The 24,182-nt window shown below is 51.2% G+C and overlaps 1 protein-coding gene across 3 annotated transcripts in view; it reads right to left on the bottom strand.

The window, feature by feature from the left end:
* The window catches only part of KATNIP (katanin interacting protein), a 188,084-nt gene that overhangs the window by 122,139 nt on the left and 41,763 nt on the right, over positions 1–24,182 (bottom strand). For 2 of the 3 annotated variants that reach the window (XM_027609862.2, XM_027609860.2), the window contains 3 exons: positions 16,736–16,812; positions 8,931–9,100; positions 7,103–7,200 (listed from right to left, as the gene is read on the bottom strand). In XM_027609862.2, the coding sequence (XP_027465663.2) occupies positions 7,103–7,200; positions 8,931–9,100; positions 16,736–16,812 (345 nt within the window). Of the gene's footprint in view, positions 1–7,102; positions 7,201–8,930; positions 9,101–16,735; positions 16,813–18,889; positions 18,958–24,182 lie in introns of those variants that run through there. The other variant, XM_027609861.2, reaches the window with a different exon arrangement.

Raw genomic sequence — 24,182 nt, 5'->3', positions numbered from 1 at the left:
GCCGGAAAGAGGGAGAGGGGGAGGGAGAGAGAAGGGGTAAGAGGCAGGGGCACGGAGGGAGGGGCACCGGGCATGGGGCACAGCCTGGCCCCTCCATAGTTCTCTGTTCCTTTAGCTAGAAAGGGAAGGCCTGGACGAGGGCCTCACTACTGCACGTACAGCCGGTCCGTGCACCAGAAGCCTCGGCTTCTCCTGGGGAATTTGTGAGAAATGCTGAATTTCAAGCCCCGTCTTAGAGCTAGGAATCAGAATCTGCATTTTCACAAGAGTCCTGGTGACTTACACACACACTGAAGTTTGAGTAGCATGAGCCTAAGTTTTGTGGTGGGTGCTGCTGTTTCCACCTGTCCCGCATGTGCCCCCCTGTCTGGGCAAAAGCACCCTGATTTTGGGGGGGGGAAATCCTCTCCCTCCCTCCCCACCCCCAATCCAAGTGTTCATGTGGAACTGAGTCCATGGGTGGCTGGAGCATATGACAGGCCCAGCCGAACTGAGCGCTAGATCCTGCGGGCCCGGAGTGACTAGGTGACTGGTTCAGGGAAGCCAAAGAGATGCAATAGCAGGCTGACAGAATGTAAGGTGGGAGCTGATGGTGGCCACCTTGGTACCACGCAGAGCAGCATGGGGAAAAGCAGAGTTGAGAGATGGAGAATGAGCCCGCCTACACTGTCTGAGCTCCTGGATCCAGCCATGCCTGAATTAGGCCTTCCCACGGGCAAGTGAAAGAGCTGGCATTAATGCAGCTCTGCGGGTCCGATCTGAATGATAAATACGAGAAAGACCTCCAGGGTTCAAGGAGGAGAGCCCAGGTATGTCTCTGTCCACTGCTGCTTTCCCATCCCCCCCATCCCCAGAAGTGTCCCTCGCCCTTCCTGGGAGTTTGGCACAACTGCTCGCCTTGCCCAAAGGTCAGGAGATGGGTTTGCAGTAGGCATGAAGGCATGTAATCAGCAAGTCCTTTCTGAATCCTGACTGCATACAAGGTTCTGGAAGCATGTCAAGACAGCAAAAAAATGTAACCACCAATGGCCTGGCCTTGGGGAGTTCACACAGCACACACAACAGAAGAACATGTTTAGGAAGCAACATTTGACAAAATTAACGTGGTCCAGAAAGAGTTTTAAATGCTGAGTGGGTACTGGAGAGGGGAATAAATAATCTTCCATCTGGCCTGCTCTCCCACCCCAGCCCCAGGGAGGTGCCTCTGCCACCACTGGAGGAGATGGGGAGCCGCCTCACCCACATGAAGACGCCCACCTCCCAATAGGAGCACGAGGCTGGCAGGTTCCAGCCCAGCCCCCAGGAGGTGCCCGCTCCCTGCCTCCCACCTTCACATGCTTGCAAGGATGATGCCCAAGCTCCTGGCTGGCTCCCCGCTTGGCACGCTGCTTTACCCGGAGTGGGTGTTTGTAAGTGCCTGCTCTCTCCTGCCTACTTGCAGCACCCAGACTGGATAGACCCCTGCAGTATCACCCACATACCAGGACAGGATTTAAAAGCCCTGATCCCCAAACACCCATGTTCCAGTTTGCTGGCCCTCGGCCAGCTTTTGTCCTCAGCCACACTCAGCCCAAGGCCATGCCCAGAGTTATCTGTGTGTATCTGCCGCCCCCTCAGCAAAGTGTTCTAAGAGATGTGTGTTCAAACTACTGTAGACTAGAAAGATCAAGGCTAGGGGTTGCCCTGTATGGTTGTTCAGGTTGTGCAGTACGTTAAGTAGCTCCCTCTAGAAGTAAGAGAGCTCTGAAGATACTGACAGGCAGGTTTGGGGTGGGGAGTAAATCTACCTTATTTGATATGTTCTTCCCGGATTTGTCTGATCTCTTATAAATAATAGCGCTCAACATTCTGACAGTCTGCGTCATGCAAGGTTGCTGTAACAGCCGATGCTTTATGGGTTGTTTCATTCATTGTCCTCACGGCAGGGGTTTTCAAAACTCAGAAATAGGAAAACAAAGGAAAGGGCTTCACATTTGTACTCGTGAACTTTCCTGGGGGTGCTTCAGCTGCCTGGCCCACAACAGGAAACCGGATACAGCAGGAGAGCGAAAGCAAAGCCTTTGCTTTAAATTGCAATGAACTTGCTTTCTGGGCTTTTAAGGAAAGCCCACCCCAGAGTAAATTGCTGAAAGGCCAATCCCTTCACTACCAATTTAATGCTGAGCCGATGACGTTCATCAAATCTGACAGCATTTTGGTAAACGACGGCTCTGTTGATTAGGCCGCTGTCCACCCAAGTATTACAAGGCTGAGGAAGCCATAAATCTTAATCCACTGATAGCAGGAGAAAGATCTGAGGCTGAGAAGTGGTGGGGGATAAAGGACAGTACCAACAAGAGCCCATTTATCACCTCCAGCCCAGTCCATGGTGCAGGCAACAGCTCGAAAGCCAACACTGAGCCACCATCCGCCTTCTTGGCTCTCCCACAGTCAGAGAGTCCCAAGAAGGGTTTTCCAGGTCAGGCTCTGGGCCAGCATTTGGATGACTCTGTGACCTTCTGGAGGAGGGATCCTTGGGCCCACATGCCTGGGGCAGCCCCTTCTGTCAGGGGCATCTCTATCGGAAAGTGCTTCCTAGTTGCTGGGCAAGGCCCTAAGAAGGGAACTTATTCTACAGGAAGAGGCAAAGGTATTTGTCCTGGTCACTGGGAAGGGGACATGTGACCCAGGGGAGTTTAGGGCAACACTCAGGAAAACTGGCATGCTGGCCCGCTGAAGAGTGCAGGGAGGCCACGGTGAGGGAGCAGTGCTGGCCGGGGGTAGGCTGGGATTTCGGGGCTCCCTGGGCACTGTGACCTCTGTGTCCCCTGCTGACCCAGCCACGGTCAGTACCAAAACACCAAGTGCCTCTGTGGCCCCCACCTGTTCCTCCTGCTGGGCACAGCCATACAAGGGCAACCCCAGGACTGGGACCGGGTGGTGGGACCTCTCCTGATGGAGTGGCTTTTGAGAACTGGCCACCACTGGCCACTGGGGATTCTGCCGCCTTGACCACTGCCTACCTCTGGCTGCCTCCAAGGACAGTGGAGCCCACCCAAAAGGGTGAGGTCGAGATGGCCTTCCTTCCTATCCTATGCACCCCAAAGCCTGTCCCTGGGTACTTTCTACCGGGGAGAAACTTCGTACTTAGCTCCACTTGTTGGGGTCAAAGGAAACCCAATCAGTCCCTCTCCCTCCTGGCAACAGTGCAGTCGGTACATTGGGTCTATCTACTGTCCTGGACAAGAAGCTGGGGTTCCAGGCCCTGCTCGGGGAACAGCTCCAGGGCAGGCAGGCTTTTCGCTTCTGGTCACAGCCTAGCAAGGCGGGAGTGGGCATCTGGTCCAGGCTGACCAACTAAGAGATTCAGATGGTCTCTCTCCTGGACAATTTCCACAAACAAACACTGAAACACCGGGGAGATGACACCACGGGATGGGTCGAGGAAGCTGACATGATCAGGGGGCTCTGGGGGCCAGGGACAGAGCTGTGAGGTGGAGGCTGGGGGACAAAGAGACACAGGCTGCATTAGACTCACGGCGGGGGGAGGGGGAGCCCTGCTTCAAAGTCTCCTGCCTGGTCCTCCTGCAGCCACTTGGCCCTATGGGCATCCTTTGGCATGCGGCCGCCAGGGATCTTCCTAAAATGTGAGCCCAAACACATAACTCTCCTATTGAAAACCCTCCAGAAGATTCCTCACATTTAAAATGAAATCCAAACTTCTTCCTGGGGGCTTCCAGGCACTGTGTGATCTGCCCCCTCTGACCTGTGATCCCTGACCCCCGCACTCACCCTCTCCGTCCCTGCACACTGGCCACCCCAGGGTCCCTTCAGCCTGACCTGGCTTCCTGCCGCCCCCGCCATGCCCTCTGCTGGGAGACTCCCGCCAGACCTTTGTGGGGCTGGCTCTGCTCTTCCCCAGTGGACAGGTCAGGCTCCACAGTCCTCGTTAACTGCTCCACCGGGCAGGTGCCACTGCTAACCTCACTTGCAGATGAGGAAGCAGCCACCAGACGCTGAGCCGCTTCTCCCGGCTCTGTGCTACTGGATAGTGGTGGAGCCCAGGCTTGGATCCGTGACCGCTGGGTTCCTGAGTCAGTGCCCTCACTCATCTCTCTGGACTTGTCTGTCCCCTGCCGCCAGGTGCCCCTCCCCAAAGCAGCGGACAGCCCCCGCTGACGGACTGCCCGTGACACACAGCGAGCACGCACTCCCTCCTGGCAGCCCTGGGAGGTCTGACTGATGATGGATACAAGGCTCAGACAGGTCCCACCGCCAGCTCCAGGGCACACAGCTATGAAGTAGCTTGTCTGACTCCAAAGCCCATTCCTGTCTTTCCAGGGGCCACAGGTTCAAAGGCCCCAGTGGTCCAGGCGGGAAATGGAGAGGTGGGAAGCCAGCAGGTGGGAGGGAAAGAGCAGCCCAAGCACAATGACAGGCTACAGCTGCCACTCGGCCTTAGCTCGGGGGCTCTAAAGGGAGTGGTGTGGACTGCGGCAAACGGGAACGTGTGTACCTGGCCTGACGGGGCTGCACTCTGCGAATGGCTGCCTCTCGGGGAGGCAAAGCCCAGCAGGATGGCCAGCTCTTTCCATTTTACCAGGGAAGTCAGAATCGAGCGTTTTAAAAATACAGAAAAACTTTTGAATTTAAATGTTAGCGAGTGACTAAGTCTTTTTTAAACTGTATGAGTCCAAAAAACATTCTCCGGGGGACAAATTCAGCCCACAGGCCTCAAGCTGCTCACTCGGAAGTCCGGCAGGCCAGTTCTCCGTACATTTGGACCGGTTGTCACATCTTCCTTGCGGGCGTCCCGCCATACCCCCCGCCCCGTCTTCACAGCTGGGGCTCCAAGGGCAGGAACCAAGCCTTATGTGATTGTTTGCTTCTAACCCCAGAGCCTCACATAGTGCCTGGCCCGGGGTAATAAATGCTTGCTAAATTAAAATTAAAGAATGATTTCTTTTGGGACATGGCTTCTAGTCCTCTCACCACTACTGAATGCTCCCTGGTTTATCCATATCGAGAGGGTGTGGTCCCCAAAACACGGCATGTGGGTGGAGCAGAGTCCGTGCAGCAGTGGGGGGGGGGCTGACCCCCCAGAACCCCTTCTACTTTATTCCTAGGATGACTTTGTTCAGTAGAGGCCAGAAAACCAGTCTGTGTTTCCCAGATGCCCTTGCTGTGGACGTTCTAGAAATGAGCTAGCTACAGCCCATCAGATGGCCTCCTACAAGCAGGGAGAGCAGAAGTGAGGTGGAAAGAAGACACATGGTGGCCGATTCTGTGCTGAGCACAGTGGCTGAGGCGATGGGTTTTCAAGTGTCCCAGCCCGGCCGGACAGGCTATGGGCAGTGCTGCTCTAGCAGGCACAGTGTCATCAGAGGCCAACGGTTGTGGCAGTGGCCACCTGCTTCCTGGATGATCCCTGATGCCAACCTTCCACCCTCCCCACCGTGTCCTAGGTAGCAGATTTCCTGGCAGGCTGTGCTGGAAGGCTGGGTGCCATTCCTGGAGGCCCCCGGCTCAGGACCCCTTCTTTTTTGCCTCCTGGAGACCTTGCAAGCACCCACTTCCCTGCGTTCTGTTCATCTCTGATTAAAACAGCCTGAGTGGTCTCTACTGTTAGGCACTGACTGACCCCTGACTGATAACAGTGCATAAGGACAATTACAGCCTTCATGGCATCAGGAAGCCAGGAAATTAGCCATGATTAGGCCCTGTGAAGTGTGGGACCGCAGGGAGAGGCTGGGGAGGGATGCTAATTAATCTTAGGCCAAGTCTTTTAAATTGCACAGGCTCTGGGGCCAGCCGTGAAGTCACAGTCTAAGATGCAAATATGGCTCCTGATAATAGAAGGCACTCGAAACAACTAGGAGGGTCTGAAGTGGGAAGTGGAGAAAGGCCTCCTTAATGAGAAATTAACATTCATTGCTGGGGACAAAAGGAGGCCTCCTAGGCTGTGTGCCCTGTAGGCCTTGCTCAGCTGCACTAAGATAAGGCTGTGGGAGTCAGCTAGCCGGCCAGGAACACCCTCAGTACTTCATCACAGACCCACAACGGTAGGGAATACTAATGGGTTTGGGGGTCACAGGTCCAGGGTTCAAACCTCCCTAGTCGCTCTGTGACTCTGAGAAAGTCAGCTTATCTCTCTGGGCCTCAGTTTCATCAAAGGTACAATGAGGACAGTAATAGACCTACAGGGTTATTGCAAAGACGGCCAATATAGCTTATGGAAATACGTCCTACAGACCCACACATATGGCACAGGGCAAAAGATCAATTCAAATCTGGGTGACCACAGGATTAAAAAGGATTACACACCATTGCTTAAGCCTCATTTCAGACTAAGTGAGTCAGAATCTCTGGGGGTGGGGTTCCCCAGGTGATGTGAATGCGCTGTGGGGGTTGAGACCCACTGATCCTAGGCAAGGTGTGAGTAACCGCAAGGTAAGGACTATACGGGCAAGAATACGGCACTTGGAGCAAAGATCTGGGCTTGAGTCCTGCTGCTGTCACTTCTTAGTGGTTGGCCTCAGAGAGCTCACTTGGCTTTTCTGAGCATTCATCTCCTTGGCTTCTTTAAAACAGGAAGGAATTTAGAACTTGCCCTACAGGTCTGCTGTGAGGACAGAGGAGAGGAGTCACGTGGGAACTCAGCCCGCATCTCGTACCCGGTTGGCACTCAAAAACACAAGCTGCTGAAGCACCCTGAAGTGGCATCTCAGGTCTGTGGGGGGGGGGGGGGGGCTTGGTCTCATTCACCCACTGCATCCCTGGCATCGAAGAATGTGCCTGGCACATAGTAGGTGCTCAGTAAAAGACAGCTGTATAAATGAGTCATCACCACGGGGCTGTGAGTCTGTGCTGGGGTGGCCCCATTCCCCATCTGGAGGGGAGGATCATGCCACACAGAGGGGGCAGGAGGTCCCCAGACTCCTCTACTTTCCAGGGGCCAACACTACATGCAGAGAGGACATCATGTGGTGCCCAGCCAGACCCACCACTGCCCACAGGGATTTCCAGTGCTCGGATTATGTTTCTGTTTCCACAAGAACCCTGCTCCTTGTTCTGAAGCACGAGATAAGGCCGTGTGTCTCTACACTGCCTAGGGTTTCCAGACCTGGTGCCATCCTCGGCGCTGGACTTTGCTGGGGGCTGTCCGTGAACTGCGTCTTAAAGCTTCCTCTGCTTCTCGCAACAGGGTTCTCCGTCCGTAATCTGCACCAGGGATGAAGGAAAGAGACTCAGTGAGGCACCCGTGACGAGTTCACACCCAAGGAAGATGCATGACTTCCATCTAAAATGCACACCCCCGTGCTCAAAGTCTCGTATGCAAGGTGAGTCCTGGTTGTAGCAGCAAGGCATTAGAAAACAGGCCAAATGCCCAGGAGAAAGGGAAGGGGGAGGAGTAAGTCACAGCTGAATCGGCCAGGTCTATATACAAAAGGAACAGTCTCTGAGATAGGGAAGCAGGGTACACACCGTGTGTGCTACAGGCCATCATTTGTGTAAAAGAAGACAGAAGGGAGGGTTATTTGTTGAATGAGTTAAGGTACTGCTGGGGGCCCAAGTACAGAGACTCCTGCTAACTGCACCTCCTTGAAACCTGGACCAGGAAAGGCCTGCTCGTCCCAACTAGCAGCAGGTTGGCCCGACTCCTCCCCCCTACCCCCGCCCCCGAGAGCTAAGAGAATCATCCCACTTCCCTTGTTGCCCTGGAGGGCTAGGAAGCTCATGCTGAACTCTAAGCTGGACAGCAGTGACTCTCCTAGGCGAAGTTTGGGGACATCACTTTCTCCTTTTATCTCCTCGTTGTTTTGAGTTTTGCTGTCTATTATGGCTTGGGATATTTCCCATACCTATAAGGCAATGAATCAGAACAACACGAATCAAGATTATTGTGCGATGGGCCTTTTACATTTCTTATGTCATTTAATCTTCCTGGCAAGCCAACAAGGTGGGCTTAATTATTCCCATCTCATAGAAGAGGAAACTGAGGGTCAGAGAGGACCCGATTGCCAGAGGTCTCAAAGCTAGAGAGAGGCAGAAACCCAGCTCTGCCTCATTCCAAATGCGCTTCCTGCCACTTGGTAGCAGGCAGGGTCCTCAGACAAAGCAGCCTGCCTTCAAGGGCACTCTGGTGCCCTAGGGATGGGTGCCCTTGTCAGTCCCATTTGACAGATGAGGAAACAAAGGCCCGGAGAGACAAAGTAACATGGCCAAATTGGGACCCGACCCCATGGGCTCAGCCATTTCATTCACTTTCCTGCCAGGTCGTTTTTGGAGCCAGCCACTGGGTGGGGTGCTTCTACTCCAACTTCACAGACTCTCTGAGCTTTTAGTACAGGACACATGGGACCGGTTTAAAGTCTGTGAAGTATGGATTAACTACATTCAGACGTGAACTGTGGAGTCAAATATCACATGGGGTTGGGTACTAAAGTGAAGACAGATCCAGTGAAAATCAGGTATAATTTAAATTATTCTAGACATTTCCTTCAATTACTGGCACCGTGAAATGGAAAAGCCAGGAATTTACTGCTCTGGCCACCTTTGCCCTGGGGTAATGGAGGCCAAGGCTAAGTTTTAAAAGGAATAAAAAGGGATTTCTCTCTCTTTCTCACACTCCTGCTCTTTCTCTCTTTTTTTTAGAGAGAAAGAAAGAAAGCACACGTGCATGCCAGCAGCGGAGGGGCAGAGGGAGAGAATCTCAAGCAGGCTCCTCATCCAGTGCAGAGCCCAACACAGGGCTCGATCTCACGACCCTGAGACCATGACCTGAGCTGAAATCCCGAGTCGGCTGCTTAACCCACTGAGCCACCCAGATGCCCCCTGCTCTCTTTCTGGCAAAGTGGGTAGAGTTAACTTGAACAGGTTAACTAGTTATTTGCTGGTAAGTTTCGGGGCATGGGATATAGTTCCACTGGGCCCAGGTGACCCGTGCTCACCGTGTGTCCCCTCGGCGTGTGAGGCACTCCTGGTGAAGTCGGAGTGGACAGCTTTCCAGGAAGACGTCTTCAGCTCCGAATTGGCCCCGTTGACGTAGACAGAGAAGCCCTGCTCTAAGTGCTCCAGTCTCAGTTGCATGGGGTCCTTGGTTTTCAGATGCTTTAATATCCTGGAAGAGAAACGATCACTTGCTCCTTGTTATGTGAGTCTGGGCCGCCACCCACCTCCATGTGGGGAGAGAATGGGCAAAGCGTCTCTAATCGGAGGCCGGGTGGCGGGTGCCCAGCTGTTCATCGACAAACAGCCTGTAAGAGGCCCATTACACACACGGAGAAGCAGCAAGGGGGAGACTGTTTCGGGCCCTGCAGGGGTGTTTCTGCTTTCGTTCTGAGGCTCAAACGCACATTAGCGACAACACAGACGCACGTCATTCCTCGCCCTGTGGTGGCCCAAGACAGAAAGCAGGCATGTGTGAGCGCAGTCACCACACAGCCTGGGCTTCCTGGGATTACCCCAATTTCATGCATCTCCACCTTGTGTGGATAATGGCACCTTCTCCAGGGCATAACAAAACATGGGTCTAAGGGTCTTAGGTTCTAAGCCTTTGCAAGAGATTTCAGAGAACATCTACAAATCAGAAAACATCCTTCATCCGACCAGGTCGACTGACTTTCTGCTTCAGTAAATAAACATGTTCTCAAAAGCTCACCCCTGATATCTCAAATGTCATCAGTTTATAGTCTGATGCAGTGAAAGCATATATCAAAGCAGGCTTTAATTCAAGATTAACGATATGATTATCACCTTTTGGCTAAAAGGGTCTTGCCGTGAACATGGCTGGACCTCTAGTTCAAGTTTTCTCGAAAACCCAACCTCACACCTCAGGCTTGATCCTTTCCCAACTCCTGATACTGTCAGTGCCATAACAGCGTGTAGCATCCTCACCAGCCCCAACAGAACCACTCCCATCGGACGCCAAATCCTTGTGTCTCTACAACCACCTTTGTGCACCCCGCATCAACTAGCTTTATTTCCGCACAAGAAGAAATACAGACAACCAACCCGCATGGCAACCAGGGTGCATCCCTTTTAAATAAGTTCCTGCCAAACTAGCAAAATGCAAATTTTAAAAAATAATAGAAACAGTAATCACGTAAAGGGTGTGTATGAGGTGCCAGACTGTTCTACCTGCGGTACAGATACGGTAGTTGGTTCTTGTTATTGGCGGTAGTTTTATTTTATGAAGTCACCACAAAACATCGAGTTAGTGAATACTGAAACTTTGTTCCTAGGGGAAAACACAGGATTTGGTTCCTGTGAGCCTCATAACATTTTCACCAAATGATCAATATAGAACCCTGCTGTGTGTATGTTTCTGTTTAAGGGCATCTTATTTGATACATAGTTGAGACACTGACAAGGAACTCACACACCAGCAGCTCTGTAACTCAGGCCTGAGGGAAGCTCATCTAACACATGTTTTTTCTCCCTTAGACATCATAGCCTTTGTACATTTAGGAACACTAGACAGCACTTCAGCACCATGCCTGGGGCCAGTTTAAACAGCAAAATCACCAACAAAAAGCATAAAAATGTGGAAGACATGGCACTCAGTATACTTATGGGGTAAGAGCTAAAATAAGAAGGTGGAGTATTCCCTTGTTCTACCACAGCTAGGAACATGTGTATCGGGCAACCAAAATTTTTTGCCACTCTGCACTTGTCTTTGAATGACCACAAAAGCACTGCAAATATTTAAAATTTATGAATAAATTTTCATGAGTAGGTGAATTCATATTTAGGGAACCTGTGAATAATAAGGATTGACTATATTAAGACATTAATCTTCAGGGAAGATTAGACAACCCTATGCGGTAATTACTTTTATCATCCCCATGTAATAGATAAGGAGAGACACAGAGAGGGTAAGTAACTGGCCCAAGGTCACACAGCTGGTATGGTGGGTAGTAGGGCTAGGGTGCAAACTTAAGCAGTCTGGCTCGAGTCTTCACCACAACAAAGACAATCTCTACAGCTAAGCGAGAGGACACTGAACCTGGCCAACTTAGACATTGCTGGTAACTCACAGAACCTTTTCAGAAGTACTATGAAAATAGAGAAAATGCCATATGCTTGGTCTTCCCCTTAGTGAGCCCATTCTGCCAAATCACTCTTGACCAGGAACAACGGTCAGTGTTTGGTCCTAACAAAACCCTGAAAGCAACCCAAAAGTCCAACCCCAGGGAATGGAACCTGGGATCCCACACAGCTGAGATCATTATGAAGAGTCTGTCCAAACGTGAGGAATTGCTTGTGATCGGGGGGGAGGGGGGGAGAAGCAGAATAACAACGGGATGTGTGTGGTTAAGTGCAAAGTTGGAAAGAGGTGTGTTTGTGGACGCGGCGTGGAAGGTGATACATGTGAAAATCCAATCATGTTGAGGAAGGAGGGTGGCGTTACGGGTGATTTCTTTGTTTGGTTTTTAAATGTTTCTTTAGCTGTTGCTACATCCATCTTTTCAACAATCATGGCAGGAACATTTATTATAGACTTCTTATCTCTGACCGGCCTTGGAAGCCTGGGAGTCGATTGTTGGGCGGGCAACAGTATAAAACAGAAGGAAAACACAAGTCACTAAGAGACGCTTTCCAAACACAGCCATCCTTGTACTCTCTGGAGCCAACCACCAAAGGCTGCAGTGGGCAGCAGCAGGCCCTGGGGAGAGAGCGCAGGGAGCCTGGGCCCTGGGAGGGGCCCTGAGAGTGGAAAGTCTGACCGCCCAGCCACAGGGTGCCTGCCTCTCCCTCTGGAGGCCGTCCAGTCTCCTGACGCTGCCTGGGTGCTGACGGTGATGTTCTGCTCGCTACGCGGGATGGGGGCTGGTACTCCGTGTGTGCTTCTTTTTAAGCAGAATGATTGATGAAAATGTGGATTTATGAAACTGATAAATGAGGAGATAATTATCCAGACTGTGAAAGGGATCGCTGAAGGAACGCCCCGTCTGCAGATGAGCCCACAGTGATACTCATTACGCACGTGGCATCAAAGAAAAGTGGTGTCTTTTTTTTTTAATTGATAGCCTGCTTTGCATAAAAAGCGGGCCCTCAGTGTAGGGGATTCAGAAAACTCAGACACGGTCCCTGCCCTGTGGAAGATGGAGCCCCTGCTCACCTGCTGCCCCATCACACCCCTATTCTGGGTTTTGCTGGCTTCAGAGCAGGGGGCTCATGCCTCACACTACAGGAGGCTCCGTGTGTCTGCCTATTCCCCCTTCCTACCGCAGGTATCGGACCCCTGGATATGGGGTCTGTGCTGAGTGTGAGGAATGCTCTCCATACCTATTTCTGGAACAAGTGGCTCTAAGGCACTTTAGGTCTAGCAGGGGAGAGAAGACATGGATGCGCATCCTAACACAGCTCCCGTGGACCCCATGCTCATCACTGGAGCCTTTCTGTCTGAGCCTGTAGCGACCTGTGGGGCCACTTGTACACAGCTCTTTGGACAGAGAGGAAGTGGGAGTGTGACAGGGGGACGTGACTGGGGGGTCAGGGCATGAGCAGGGGCCCTGCGGGCGAGAGGGCGCAGCCAAGCATGAGGGGTGGTGGCAGGTCGTTCCTGAGCGTGGCCATGCCTGGGCTGGTGGCTGAACCACCTCGGCCTCAGAGCGCTGTGGCTGCGATGACCAGGCTAGGTGGCCCCTCGGACCTCAGTCACCCCAGAGGCCAACCGAGGGCTTCTCCAGGGGTCAAGCATTCAAGGAATACCTAGATGTCAGCTAAGGGAGGAGGCGTATTTAGCATTAATATGGTGATGATGGTGGTGATGAAGATGACACCTGGGTGTTGTCTTTCTTACTCACTCACTGGTCCTACCACTGGCCTGTTTTGCAGATGAACTTGCCCAAGGTCACAGAGACCCGGAAGCGGCCAAGATTTAAATTCTAGTCCTCGAGGCTCCAGAGCCCATCTCCCAGCCACACCATTCTGCTGTTTCTTGTCTCCTCACCGCTTATCACGCCACAGGGCCTCTGAGCAAGGGGAGTCCAGATGAGGAGCAGTGACTCCCAGCTAAGGGCATCCTGGAGGTGGTGGCATTTGAGACCAGCCTTGAAGGATAGAGAGGTGAAGGGCAGTGGTGCAGACAGCCTGCTGTTCCTCCCAGAATGTCAGTGCTCATGGGCTCTGGGAATCGCCCTTTAGGATGTCAGCATCCCCGATCCATATGGGTGGATATCGCACAGTGTGGGGGACGAAGCTCCGCACGGGAGGCTCTCCCATTTCCTTAGGTTGTGTGACCTTGGGCAAGTCCCGACTCCCCCTGGCCTGTTCCTCTTCTGTAAAATGAGATCAAGAGTGCCTCGGCCTCTTTGGGGTGTCATGAGGATGGAATGGGGTACTGGGCTGAAGCTCCAGCTCAGAGACTGGCCCATGCCAATGCCCCCCTGGGTGCTGGTTCTCCCCTTCCCTCTCTGCCTGAATTTCCTTTTGGGGCAGTGGGTTCACTTCTCTCATGGGCATTTTTTTCCTATATGTTTCCCTCAAACCACCTTTTCCAAAAAAGAAATAATACCGGACTCCTGGATCCAGTCCAGCCTCCAGCATCTAGAGGGATGTATTACAGCCCCTCTCGGCCGTCAAGCCCTCCAGTACTTGGCCCAGGCTGGTTGATCTGTTGTTGAGTGAATCTGTTGGGCGTGATTACATCTCTCATGAAGGTGAGTGACCAGAATCACTAAGGATCCTCCGGGGGTGTTGTGCAGGGGTGACTCGGGGCTGTCACATCCTCCTTTACCTCCCCTGGTCCTCTCCTGGAGCACATGATCATGTTCTGCTTCTTCGGGCATAGTTATAAATAGGTGGCCTTGTGCTCACCTGCTGCTGCCCAGGGAGTTCCTCAAGGGCAAGGGCAGACACCTGTTCGTTTTGCCTCGCCAGCAACTCTCCCCCATCTTCCAAACTGAGCCTCTCGGATCCCCTTTCAGAACCACCCCATTCCTTCTCTTCTCCATATGGTTTGGGTGACACCCACTCCACCACCCAGCTTAAGGAGGTGGCCAAGGAGTGGCCCGTCAGACCATGCCATCTCACCAGGCACGGGGGGACGATTGGCTTGGGGCTGAGCCAGGGCCCACCTCAGAACCTTTGCCGGAACTATCAAGAAGGAAGTGCTATTTCCTCCTCGAGGCAGGATGTAAGTGTGGGGCCACCAGTGACTGCCTTGGCCCCCCGTGAAGGAAGTACTGGCCTCAGGTGACTCCAACATGGAGTCAGAGCTGAGTACCTGGATACAACTATGCCTTGAAGCTGGTTTCTCACTTTCATGAGCCAATAAGTTTCCTTATTGTTTAAGGTCTATTTACCTTGGGCTTCTGTCGGTTAGACCCCAGGAGCACTAACTAACAAAGTCTGTGCCTTCCTCATCACGATGTTCTTCACACCGGTGGCAATGCTAAGCACTGAGAAGGCCCTCAGCAAAATCCTACTGAATGAGTAAAAGAATAACATCACGGGCATCTGTGGCGGTTATGTTCCGGGCAAGTCACTCCTGGGAACTGGCTCCAGTGATTGCACACACCCCCTTTCTCAGGTCACAGGGCAACCCGGATCAGTAGACTGGGTTTTCATTTCCCTCTGTGCACACTATACAGCCCAGAGGCTGGTTTTCTACCAGGTCATATAACTAGATTTCCAATAAACTGCGGTTTATTTCCACAAAACCCCTCATCATGAAAGTGGCAACTCTGGCGGGTTTCTCCCTGCCTGCCTATCTATGACAATGTCAAACCAAACAGCAATCAGAAAGTACAGCCCAGCTCCCCCACTTCCTGCCTGGATGACCTTGGACATATGGCTCACTGCTCTGGGTCTTCTTTGTATGGAAAACAGGTGCAAGGAGTGTAGCTACCCCTCATCAGGTAGTGGGAGGATATAATGAAATGATGGGGGTGAGGCACCTGGCATGCGGGAGGCACCCCAGAAAAGGTACCTCTAAAGCAACACCCAGTGATAGCTTGGGGAGCCACCCACTTTTCATGTCTCTATCTCAGGTGTTTCCAGCTCTACCTTCTGAGCTCCTGTCATCACGCCAGCCACCTCTCGGTGACAGCGCATCCCCCAAATTTTATGGCAACTCGGCTCGGACATCTTTTTAAATTGCCTTTGTGCTACAACCTTGTCTCTGGATATTCTCCTCTATGCCACCGGCTGGTACCCCTTTGATTGTGCACTTATTGATCTGCTGATTAATGAGAAGCAATTTGCTCCTAAGGAACTATGACAATGTCCTCCCAGACAAGTCACACGGATATGATTAAACGATCACTCAGGTGTTCGGTGGCACCATTCAGCCTGCCAGGAACGGAATAAAAACACCCTGCTCCATGGCATTAATGATGATAAAAACCCCTTTGGGCTAATCAGCACGAGCTTCCCGCTACCGCAGTTGGAGCCGCCCCTGGGCGGAGGAGACAAGCACAGGGTGGCTGGGCACAGAGGACACACAGCCTGGTGCTTCTAGCCGCTCCTAGAGTTTACCTGTTCAAGAGTTCGCCACTAGGGGTCGCGCTGCCTCAATGGGGGCATCTGGCAACGTGGGCGGGTGTTAGAGATCCTGGGTATCTTAGTAAAGGGGCCGGTGGGCAGGAATGCTGAACTCCTGTAACACCAAGGACTAAACCCATCCATGCAACATGCCAGTGGGGCCCCACTTGACAAGCACAGGGAGTCAGGCCAGTCAGATGAGGGCTGAATGCACATGCAGGATGACAACAACCCCTGCCCTCCCCACGCCCCTGCCCCAGCTCTCTTGCCTGCAAGACCCCAAACTCATTCCCATTAACCCCAAGGCCCAGATTAGGGCCCCATCCTCCCCGCTCCTGCAGGTCTTTTATAGGGGCCTGCAGCATTCTTCCCGTTGTTTTGAGTTTTAATCTGAGTGCATTACCAACATTTTAAAACTCTGGGGATTTTAAACCCAAATCCAGATTTCCAGCTTCTCCAGCAGCTTTGGAGGATAGGGACCTCTGGGTCCAGGCTCCCACAAACAACAACTGGCCTGAGCTGACTGAGCAGCTGGGAAGTGAGAATCGCAGGTGCCCACCGTCTCCACCGAGCTGGCTTCACTCACTGCCCGGCCCCTCCTAGCATCTGAGTTTGCAAACCCAGCTTAACACGCAACCCGAGGCCTGGTGATAAACCACAGTGAACTGAACGTGAAATTCCATGGGCCCCGGGAAGGCAGCGAAGAGGGGATGCCTCTTTCTAGCCAGACCACGCTGCTTTGCCCTCGGTCACCAAACATGGCATCTACCGTAGGATTTTTCTGGAGGTAGCACACCAGAGTCAAAATGAGTACCAACTTAACGTTAAATGACATATTGACCAACTTTAAACACAGATGGGAAACGACTCCACCTTGATCTAATGAGGCATGATTATAGGCTCAGATTTCACGGGCCCGTCAGAGCCTGGAAGATCACAGACAGGGCTATTCAGGTGACTCATGCACAGGACCTGCCACGTTAGAGCTTTTCCATGACAAAGCCACCTTCTCCCAGAATGGCAGCAGGGAGGCGAGAGGTGGTACTTACATGTGGAATGGTTTGCTACAGCTCAATCAAAGATGCAATTAAATCAGCAAGTGGAAAAACGGGAGCTGGGATTGCAGATAATATTCTGAGCCCCTGAGTGGAGGCTGCCTGCATCCCATTCCTATGTGAAACAGAGCCTGCATGCTGTTTAATAAATCGAAATAGGGTTTTTATTTGGCTAATATGAAGGGCTGCCGTTGAGCAGCTCATCTTACCGGTTCCTCTGCTGAAGCAATATTAAATACTCATCATGTTTCTCATCGAAGTCTGGCACCATGTCCTTAGTGTAACCCTGAAATGAAGAAACAGAGCAGTATGATACAGGAATGCGGGGAATTATTTACGGAGGCAGGAGGCTGAGAGGCAGAGGCTGAACTTGACAAAGGCATCGCTCAGGTGACCCAGAGCCCCAGAGATGGCCTGATGGCCCCATGGGTATTGAGCATACACAATCAACATCTACAGAAAGGACAAGGGTGGTTTCCCGGTCTCGACACTGTTCGTTCTGCCCATGCCCTGTAAGATCAGGGGCTTGGGCCAAGATTTGAGCTTTAATGTTTTCTCCACACTCATTATTTAGTTATCTGAATGATCATAACCAGATGTAACCCAAATCAGTTGTATAAGGAGGGATCTCATTTTTCTCTTGCCGTGGCAAGAGAAATGCATGCTTATTAGAACAGAGTCATTACAAAAATATATGACCCAGACAGTGAGGGCTCCTTTAAGAGCAGACACTTGTGGGCTTAGGTCTCCTCTTCAGGCAACAGAACTCTGGATTTCCTCTAGAGAATCATTCAGCCCCTGTTTTTTCAGTTCACTGGCTTCCTGAGAGGCCCTTGAAAGTTCCTTTGTTGGCCTTTTGGGTCACATGACCTTGGCCTTGGCCTTGCCAATCAACACAGTGCCTCCCCCAGCCACAGTGATTCACTGATCTGTGGATGAGCCCTCGGCCAAGCCAGGCCCTTGAAAGTCAGCCCTAGGACTGTGCTGATCCTCTCGGGGGAAGAGCCGCTCTCTTTCCACTGGGGGGCTAGGCTGATGAGACGCAGGCCTGGAACTGTCTGAGAATGAGGTCAATAACTGAGATAGCAGGTGCACTGAGAGATTGAGAGAAATCCTTAATGTCATGATTTGACACCCTGGATCCACTTATGTCTGAAGAAGTATCTGGACAATTAAGTTCTTGCTTTAGAAGTTTCTGCTGAGTCTCTGTCATTTGCAGCCAAAAGAATTATGTCATATATACCATAATCTGATCATTAGAGATAACCCCTATTATAATTTTCTATAGCTTTATGGTCATATATACCATAATCTGATCATTAGAGATAACCCCTATTATAATTTTCTACAGCTTTATGGAGGGATAATTAATGTAGACTAAATTACACATATTTAAAGTGACATATGTATATACCAGTGAAACCACCATTGTAACTTGAAATATATTCTCCCAGATGTTTTCTTTATCATATACATACATATTTATAAATACACACACCAACACATTCTTTTTTTTTTTTTTTTTGAGGGGGGAGGGAAAGAGGGAGAAGAAGAGAGACTCTTAAGCAGGCTCCTCCACCCTGAGCATGGAGTCTGACATGGAGCTCAATCTCATGACCCTGAGATCATGACCTGAACCGAAATCAAGAGTTGGATGCTCAACCGACTGCGCCACCCAGGCGCCCCCATTTAAATAAACAATGCTTTGCAATTTTCTGCTTCTTAAATAACTTTTTTGCCAAGGGATGGATTAAAGAGACAATATAGGCTTGGTTCTGGTCACAAGTTACATGGATTAAGTTTTAAATGGCAAGTAAGACATTTGCAATAGAAATGCAATTTGGGTGAAAATCCTAACTGCTACCATGGGGAGAAAAGAAAAGAAAATCCCCATCATTCTCTTCTTCTCAAAATTGGCTTTAACACCATTATTCTACCACAACCCTAGCCACAGGTGACCCACAACCTCCTTAGCCAACTATAACAGCTCTTGCCGTGTTCATCCTTTCCAACGGCTCTGGGCTAACCTCCCCATTCGTCCCCAAATTCTCCTTCAGCTTCTGCAGTTGCTAATGGGTCTCTTTCCTCCTATGCCTTGTCTGGCTTCCTTTCCTCCTTGGCCTCCGTTGGGGATGGTCACGGTCTCTGTCCATTCCACCCTTTTGGGTCTCTCTCCCCATCTTCTCTTTCCAGTTACTAGGAAATGGGCCCTCTGGAAGGAAACCCAAGGTCGCTCCTGGTCCAGGGCTGACAGCCCAATCGCCTCTCGTCCCCTTTCCTGTAGGACTCCCGTTGTTGCTCTCTGCTTCCTAGTCACCCCACCTGCCGCAACCCCCCCAGCCTCCCCCTCTCTTTGGGCCCACCTGGGGGCAGGATGAAGTACTCCCATCTTCTCTCCGGTCCTGGTGGCCCTGAAACCTCGGAGTTCTGCCAGGGTTTTCCTGCTAGCTCATCTGGCCCAACCATCAGGAAGTGGGGACTCCTAAGGAGTGTAAGCAAACAAACCAGCGACAGCTGACCCTAATCTCTTACTTCCCTGGTTTCCTGAGCTGCCCAGAGAGGTGACTTTGTCCTCTCTGGGACTGAGCCCTGCCTCGCCCTGAATGGGGGAAAAGCCCACACAACCTCAGCCCTCCTGAGAGCTGCTTGCAGGACACTGGGTCTGGGGAGGAGTTCAGTCCCCTCCAGAATAACGCATCTGATGTGGTGCCTTTCCATATACATGATTCTCCTTTGATCTTCGCAAGAGCTCTTAAAGTGGTTATTATTACCCCATTTAAGATACAAAGAAACCCATCTCATGCATCTTCCGGGAACAGGCATCCTACTCCACGGCAATTTACATAACCATTTTGAAATATCAGAATGACCACTGATATATTATGGTGTGGAATGGACATTCAGTGACATTTTTAGATGAAATACGAGACGACAGAGAGATCTCAGCTCGCGAGCGCTGCCCTGGGCTTGCATCTCAAACCCTCCGAGAATGCATTTATTTGTCTCTGCCAGGAGGGGGGATGTCATCACAAACAATTGAACAGCACAGGCACGCTTCCAGCCAAACTTCTCCCCAGCCCCGTGCTTTTCCATGCTTCTCATATGCTAACTAACGTGCACATGGATCGCCTGGGACTGTGTCAAAGTGCAGGTGCCGGCTCGGTAGGATTGGGGAGGGAGGGGCCCACATCTGCATTTCTTTCTTTTCTTTTCTTTATTTTATTTTATATTTTATTTTATTTTATTTTATTTTTTATTTTATTTTATTATTTTATTTTATATTTTATTTTATTTTATTTTATTTTATTTTATTTTATTTTATTTTATTTTATTTTAAGATTTTATTTATTTGACAGAGAGAGAGAGAGGGAACACAAGCAGGGGGAGTGGGAGAGGGAGAAGCAGGCCTCCCGCGGAGCAGGGAGCCCGATGCAGGGCTCGATCACAGGACCCTGGGATCACGACCCAAGCCGAAGTGGCTCAGTTGTTGGGCGTCTTTATTTTTTTTAAAGATTATTTATTTGAGAGCGAGCATGAGCGCGGCACAAGCAGGGGGGAGGGGCAGAGGGAGAGGAGAAGCAGGCTCCCCGCTGAGCAGGACCCTACCCTGGGGATCATGTCCTGAGCCTAAGGCAGGAGCTTAACTGACTTGAGCCACCTGGGCACCCCCAACACCTGCATTTCTAACAAGCTCCCAAGCAATGCCCCTGGGCCACACTTGGAGTAGCAAGTCCTGAGTCTAGCCCACCTCTAATCAGGCAGTCTCTGAAATTGAGCTGGGGAGAACATGAGTTTTGAGACCAGGCCTGGCTCCCAATAGCAACACTGGCATTAGTTTACTCCTCTGTTAAAATGGAAGTCATAACAGTACCTGTCTGGTTGGATTTTTCTTTCCTGTGTAGGGTTAAATGCAGATTGGAAGCCGTAACAGTGGAAAGGACTTAGCACAGTACCCAGCACTTAGAAAGTTCTCAGTGACTATTAGGTACATTTATTTATATTTATGGAGTTCCATTATTTAAAGAGCACTATCTTAGTTCCTCCCCACACATGCTCATTCCTACCCCACCGCCTTAATCATTCTACTCCCTTTTCCAGAAATCCACCCCATCCTCTCCAGCCTCCACCCAAATCTTCTCCAGGGCCCAGCTGAGTTCCCAAAGTCTCCACGAAGCCTTCCCTTGCCATTCACGCCCCACTCCCTTCAGCTCATTCTGAAACCCTGAAATTAGCATTAAATTATATACAATACAACATGCAATAGTACATAATTAAGCGCTAAGTTGTTAGCATTTAACTATGTATGGTGCTCACTAATTACCTGGGAATTTGGAGACTTGGGGGTGGACCCTGAGCTCCACTACCTTTGCTGAGCCTCAGTTGTCCTCATCTATAAAAGGGGGGTAATAAAAGGTATACCTCACAGGGCAGCTCTAAGGCACAACTAGGAGAAAAGCAGAAGTGGCTTGGGATCATTTTCTTTCTTCTTACCGATTCCCCAGGTGGATTATAAATTCCCGGAGGGCACAACTATGGGAGGGGCAGGAGGAAGAGCCTCAGCCTCACCACTATCCAGCTGTAGGAAGGTAAGTGCTAAGGCTGGCTAAGCACCACCTCGGTTCAGCCTCACTTCAGCCCTGGTCAGACGCCGGACACGGGCCCTCCCCAGCACTGCACACTTCACTTTGCTGAGGCTTTACGTGTCCAGCTAGCAGATGGAGGCATCTGCGTTGGAGGCACCCCGCGAAGGTGTGAGAAGCTTGTGAAGGGCCAACTTTATCTTCGTTGTCTTGCAGCAAACATATGCCAAGTGCTCAGCCTCGGACCTACTGTGTGTATGTGCCTACAAGTCGTACTCAACCACCTGTCAGGGGCTTGCTCCCACGGTCCCCTTGTGCTTGGGATGAATGCTGTGCATCCAGTCAAGCAAACACGCACTAGCCGAGGGTACCTAACATCGGGGATGGCCTGCAGGGGGTTCTAGGAACACCCATTCCATTGCATGCACAAGGGTATTCTGGGAAGAACATCTGTAATTTTCAACAGATTACCAAAGGCATCGGAGACCCCAAAAAGGAGACAAATGATGATAATGAAATGTATAAAATGGGATGCCAAGGATTTGAATGAGGGGCCTGGGAAGGCTCCCCAGGGCACGGCCAGGCCCCAATCTCTAAGGGAAACCACTGCGTACCCAAAACCTGACTACTCCTCCCCACCTCCTCACCACCACCCTGGTTCAGGCCCCCTCAATGGCCTCCTGCTCCTGCCCTCACCCCTGCAGTCTCTTCTCCCTGCTGCAGCTCAGGGTTCCTGAGGAGAGCTAAGTCCAGTCATGTCACTCCTCTGCTCTGGACTCGGCCATCAGGGCACTGGGCCTCCACGTACCTCTCTGATCCACCTACCACTGTACTCCTACCCGCCCCCATCCCAGGACCCCGGACACTCAGCACGCTCCAGCCTCAGGGCCCTTGTCCTGCATGGCTGAGCTCTTCTCCCAGTAAACACCCACATCGCTCACCTCCTTCAAGGCCTACCTTCTCAGGGGGCGTCCTCCCCGGCCACCCTACTTAAAATTGCAAGCTGTGCATCACACCCCCACTCCCACTCTCCACGAACATACTATCTCCTTTATCTCATTTACTATGCCTTTTATGTATTGATTCCACAGAGGCAGGGACTGGGTCTGTTTTGATCGCTTGTGTATTCCAAGCCCCTAGGACAACGCCTGGCGTGCAGGACGCCCTCCCTAAATACCAGTTGAGTGAATGAATACATAAGGACACATTTGAGCCGGGATGTTTAAAGATGAAATATTTTCTGGGCCACATGAAAAGGGAAAGGCACTGGGCAAAGGTTTGGGGGAGGGGAGGGGACTTGACAAAGCTTGAAATGTTCGCGGACTGGCTAGAAGTTGGGTTTGACCGGAGGTGGGTGCTGAGGCTGCTCTAGTTAGCTATGGCGAAGGGTCTAAGGAGTTTGGATGTGACATGGACGCAAAGTTGTCCCTGCTGCTACTGTCATCCTCATCATCTTTATCCCAGACACTGGCCCCAGAGACAGCACAGAACCTTATCAATGGCCAGACTATTCATTCTCTTTGGGGGAAAAAGGGAGTTGGAAAGAAATGCCAGGGGCACCTGGGTGGCTCAGTCGTTAAGCGTCTGCCTTCGGCTCAGGTCATGATCCCAGGGTCCTGGGATCGAGCCCCGCATCGGGCTCCCCTCTCAGCCAGAAGCCTACTTCTCCCTCTCCCACTCCCCCTGCTTGTGTTCCCTCTCTCGCTGTCTTTCTCTGTCAGATAAATAAAATCTTTAAAAAAAAAAAAAAGAAAAGAAAAGAAATGCCAAGGATCAGTTATGCTTAAAGGTGCTCGACAGAGTCTATATTTCAGGGATCACATACTCCCCTGAGGCCAGAATATTGGAATTCTCCTAAACAGGGCTGATTTAGCGAGTGCCCGCGTGTGAGCTGCATTTCCAAGCAGCTCAGAGCTGCGGAGCTGGCTTCCAGGGCTTGTGAATGCCAGGGACCTAGCCTTGCTGGGGTCAGGTCCCAGCAGAGAAGAACAATAACTGGATGGTTTAATAATGAGGTTGTGGAAACACCATGTCTTGGGGTCCTGCAGAGTTCACAGAACAACCCCCCCCACCTCCCCCCAGGCTCATGTCCTACCTGAGGAACAATTTAGGAGAGGAGCAAATACTCCAGGTTACTGGGGCCCAGCTCTGCAGGCTGCCTTAGCTGCCATTGTTTATGCTCTCTGGGGGTATTTATTGTAGGTGTGTGCAGTAATGCTATGTTCTGGGATCAGTATGCCCATTTTACAGGCTCTGAAAGCTGAGGCAAATGAGTAGAGCTCACGTACATTTGTTGTTTGTGTCGGCTCAGCATCTATCATTTCCTTCTGGTTACATCACCTCAATCTTCCCTTGGGAAACCACTTCTCCTCCACTCTCAATCCATGTGGTACCCTGGCCAACCAGGGAGCTCCATCTCCCTGGCCGTGTGATCGGCTCAGGGCTAGGCCAACAGACTCAGCTACGGGATTGGCTGGATCTGCGGGAAAAGTCCCCCAGGCCTCTTCCCCTGGAATTATTAGCTGACAGGAGCAGAGAGCTATGAGGGCCACCATGAAGAAAGAAGTCATCTCTATCAACTGATTAGGTTCACCATTATGAACACCCTTGTATGTTCCATGGAGAGATCTGTCCAAGAGTCACACCAACACAGAGGCAGCTGAACTGAGGACAGACCACATGGAAACCAGATCCTCTTGATCATGTTTAATCCCCCATATCCAGCCATGCCTGAAGCCGGCACTATATTGGACTTTTTAGTCACATACCTTTCTTACTTGGGCCAGTTTGAATTATGTGTGTGTGTGTGAGAGAGAGAGAGAGAGAGAGAGAGATTCACAACACCTCAGTGAGTTCTGGCTGATACAGCAGTAAAGCCAATACTCAGGAGTGTCTAAATCCAAAGTCTGTCCCATGACCTAGGACTCAGAGAAGTTAGTAGAGGATTAAAATGACATTCCTTAAGGAATGTTCTCAGTGATGGCCCTAAACCCACAATAAGAGATGATCCAAATGTATCTCTAAGTACAAAACTCCTATTCTCCCTTCAAAACCCACCCCCAGGGGCCAACTGCTC

Source organism: Zalophus californianus, chromosome 10 (assembly GCF_009762305.2).
Source record: "Zalophus californianus isolate mZalCal1 chromosome 10, mZalCal1.pri.v2, whole genome shotgun sequence".
NCBI classification, from domain to species: domain Eukaryota; kingdom Metazoa; phylum Chordata; class Mammalia; order Carnivora; family Otariidae; genus Zalophus; species Zalophus californianus.
This window is presented reverse-complemented; position numbering and strand designations above follow the sequence as displayed.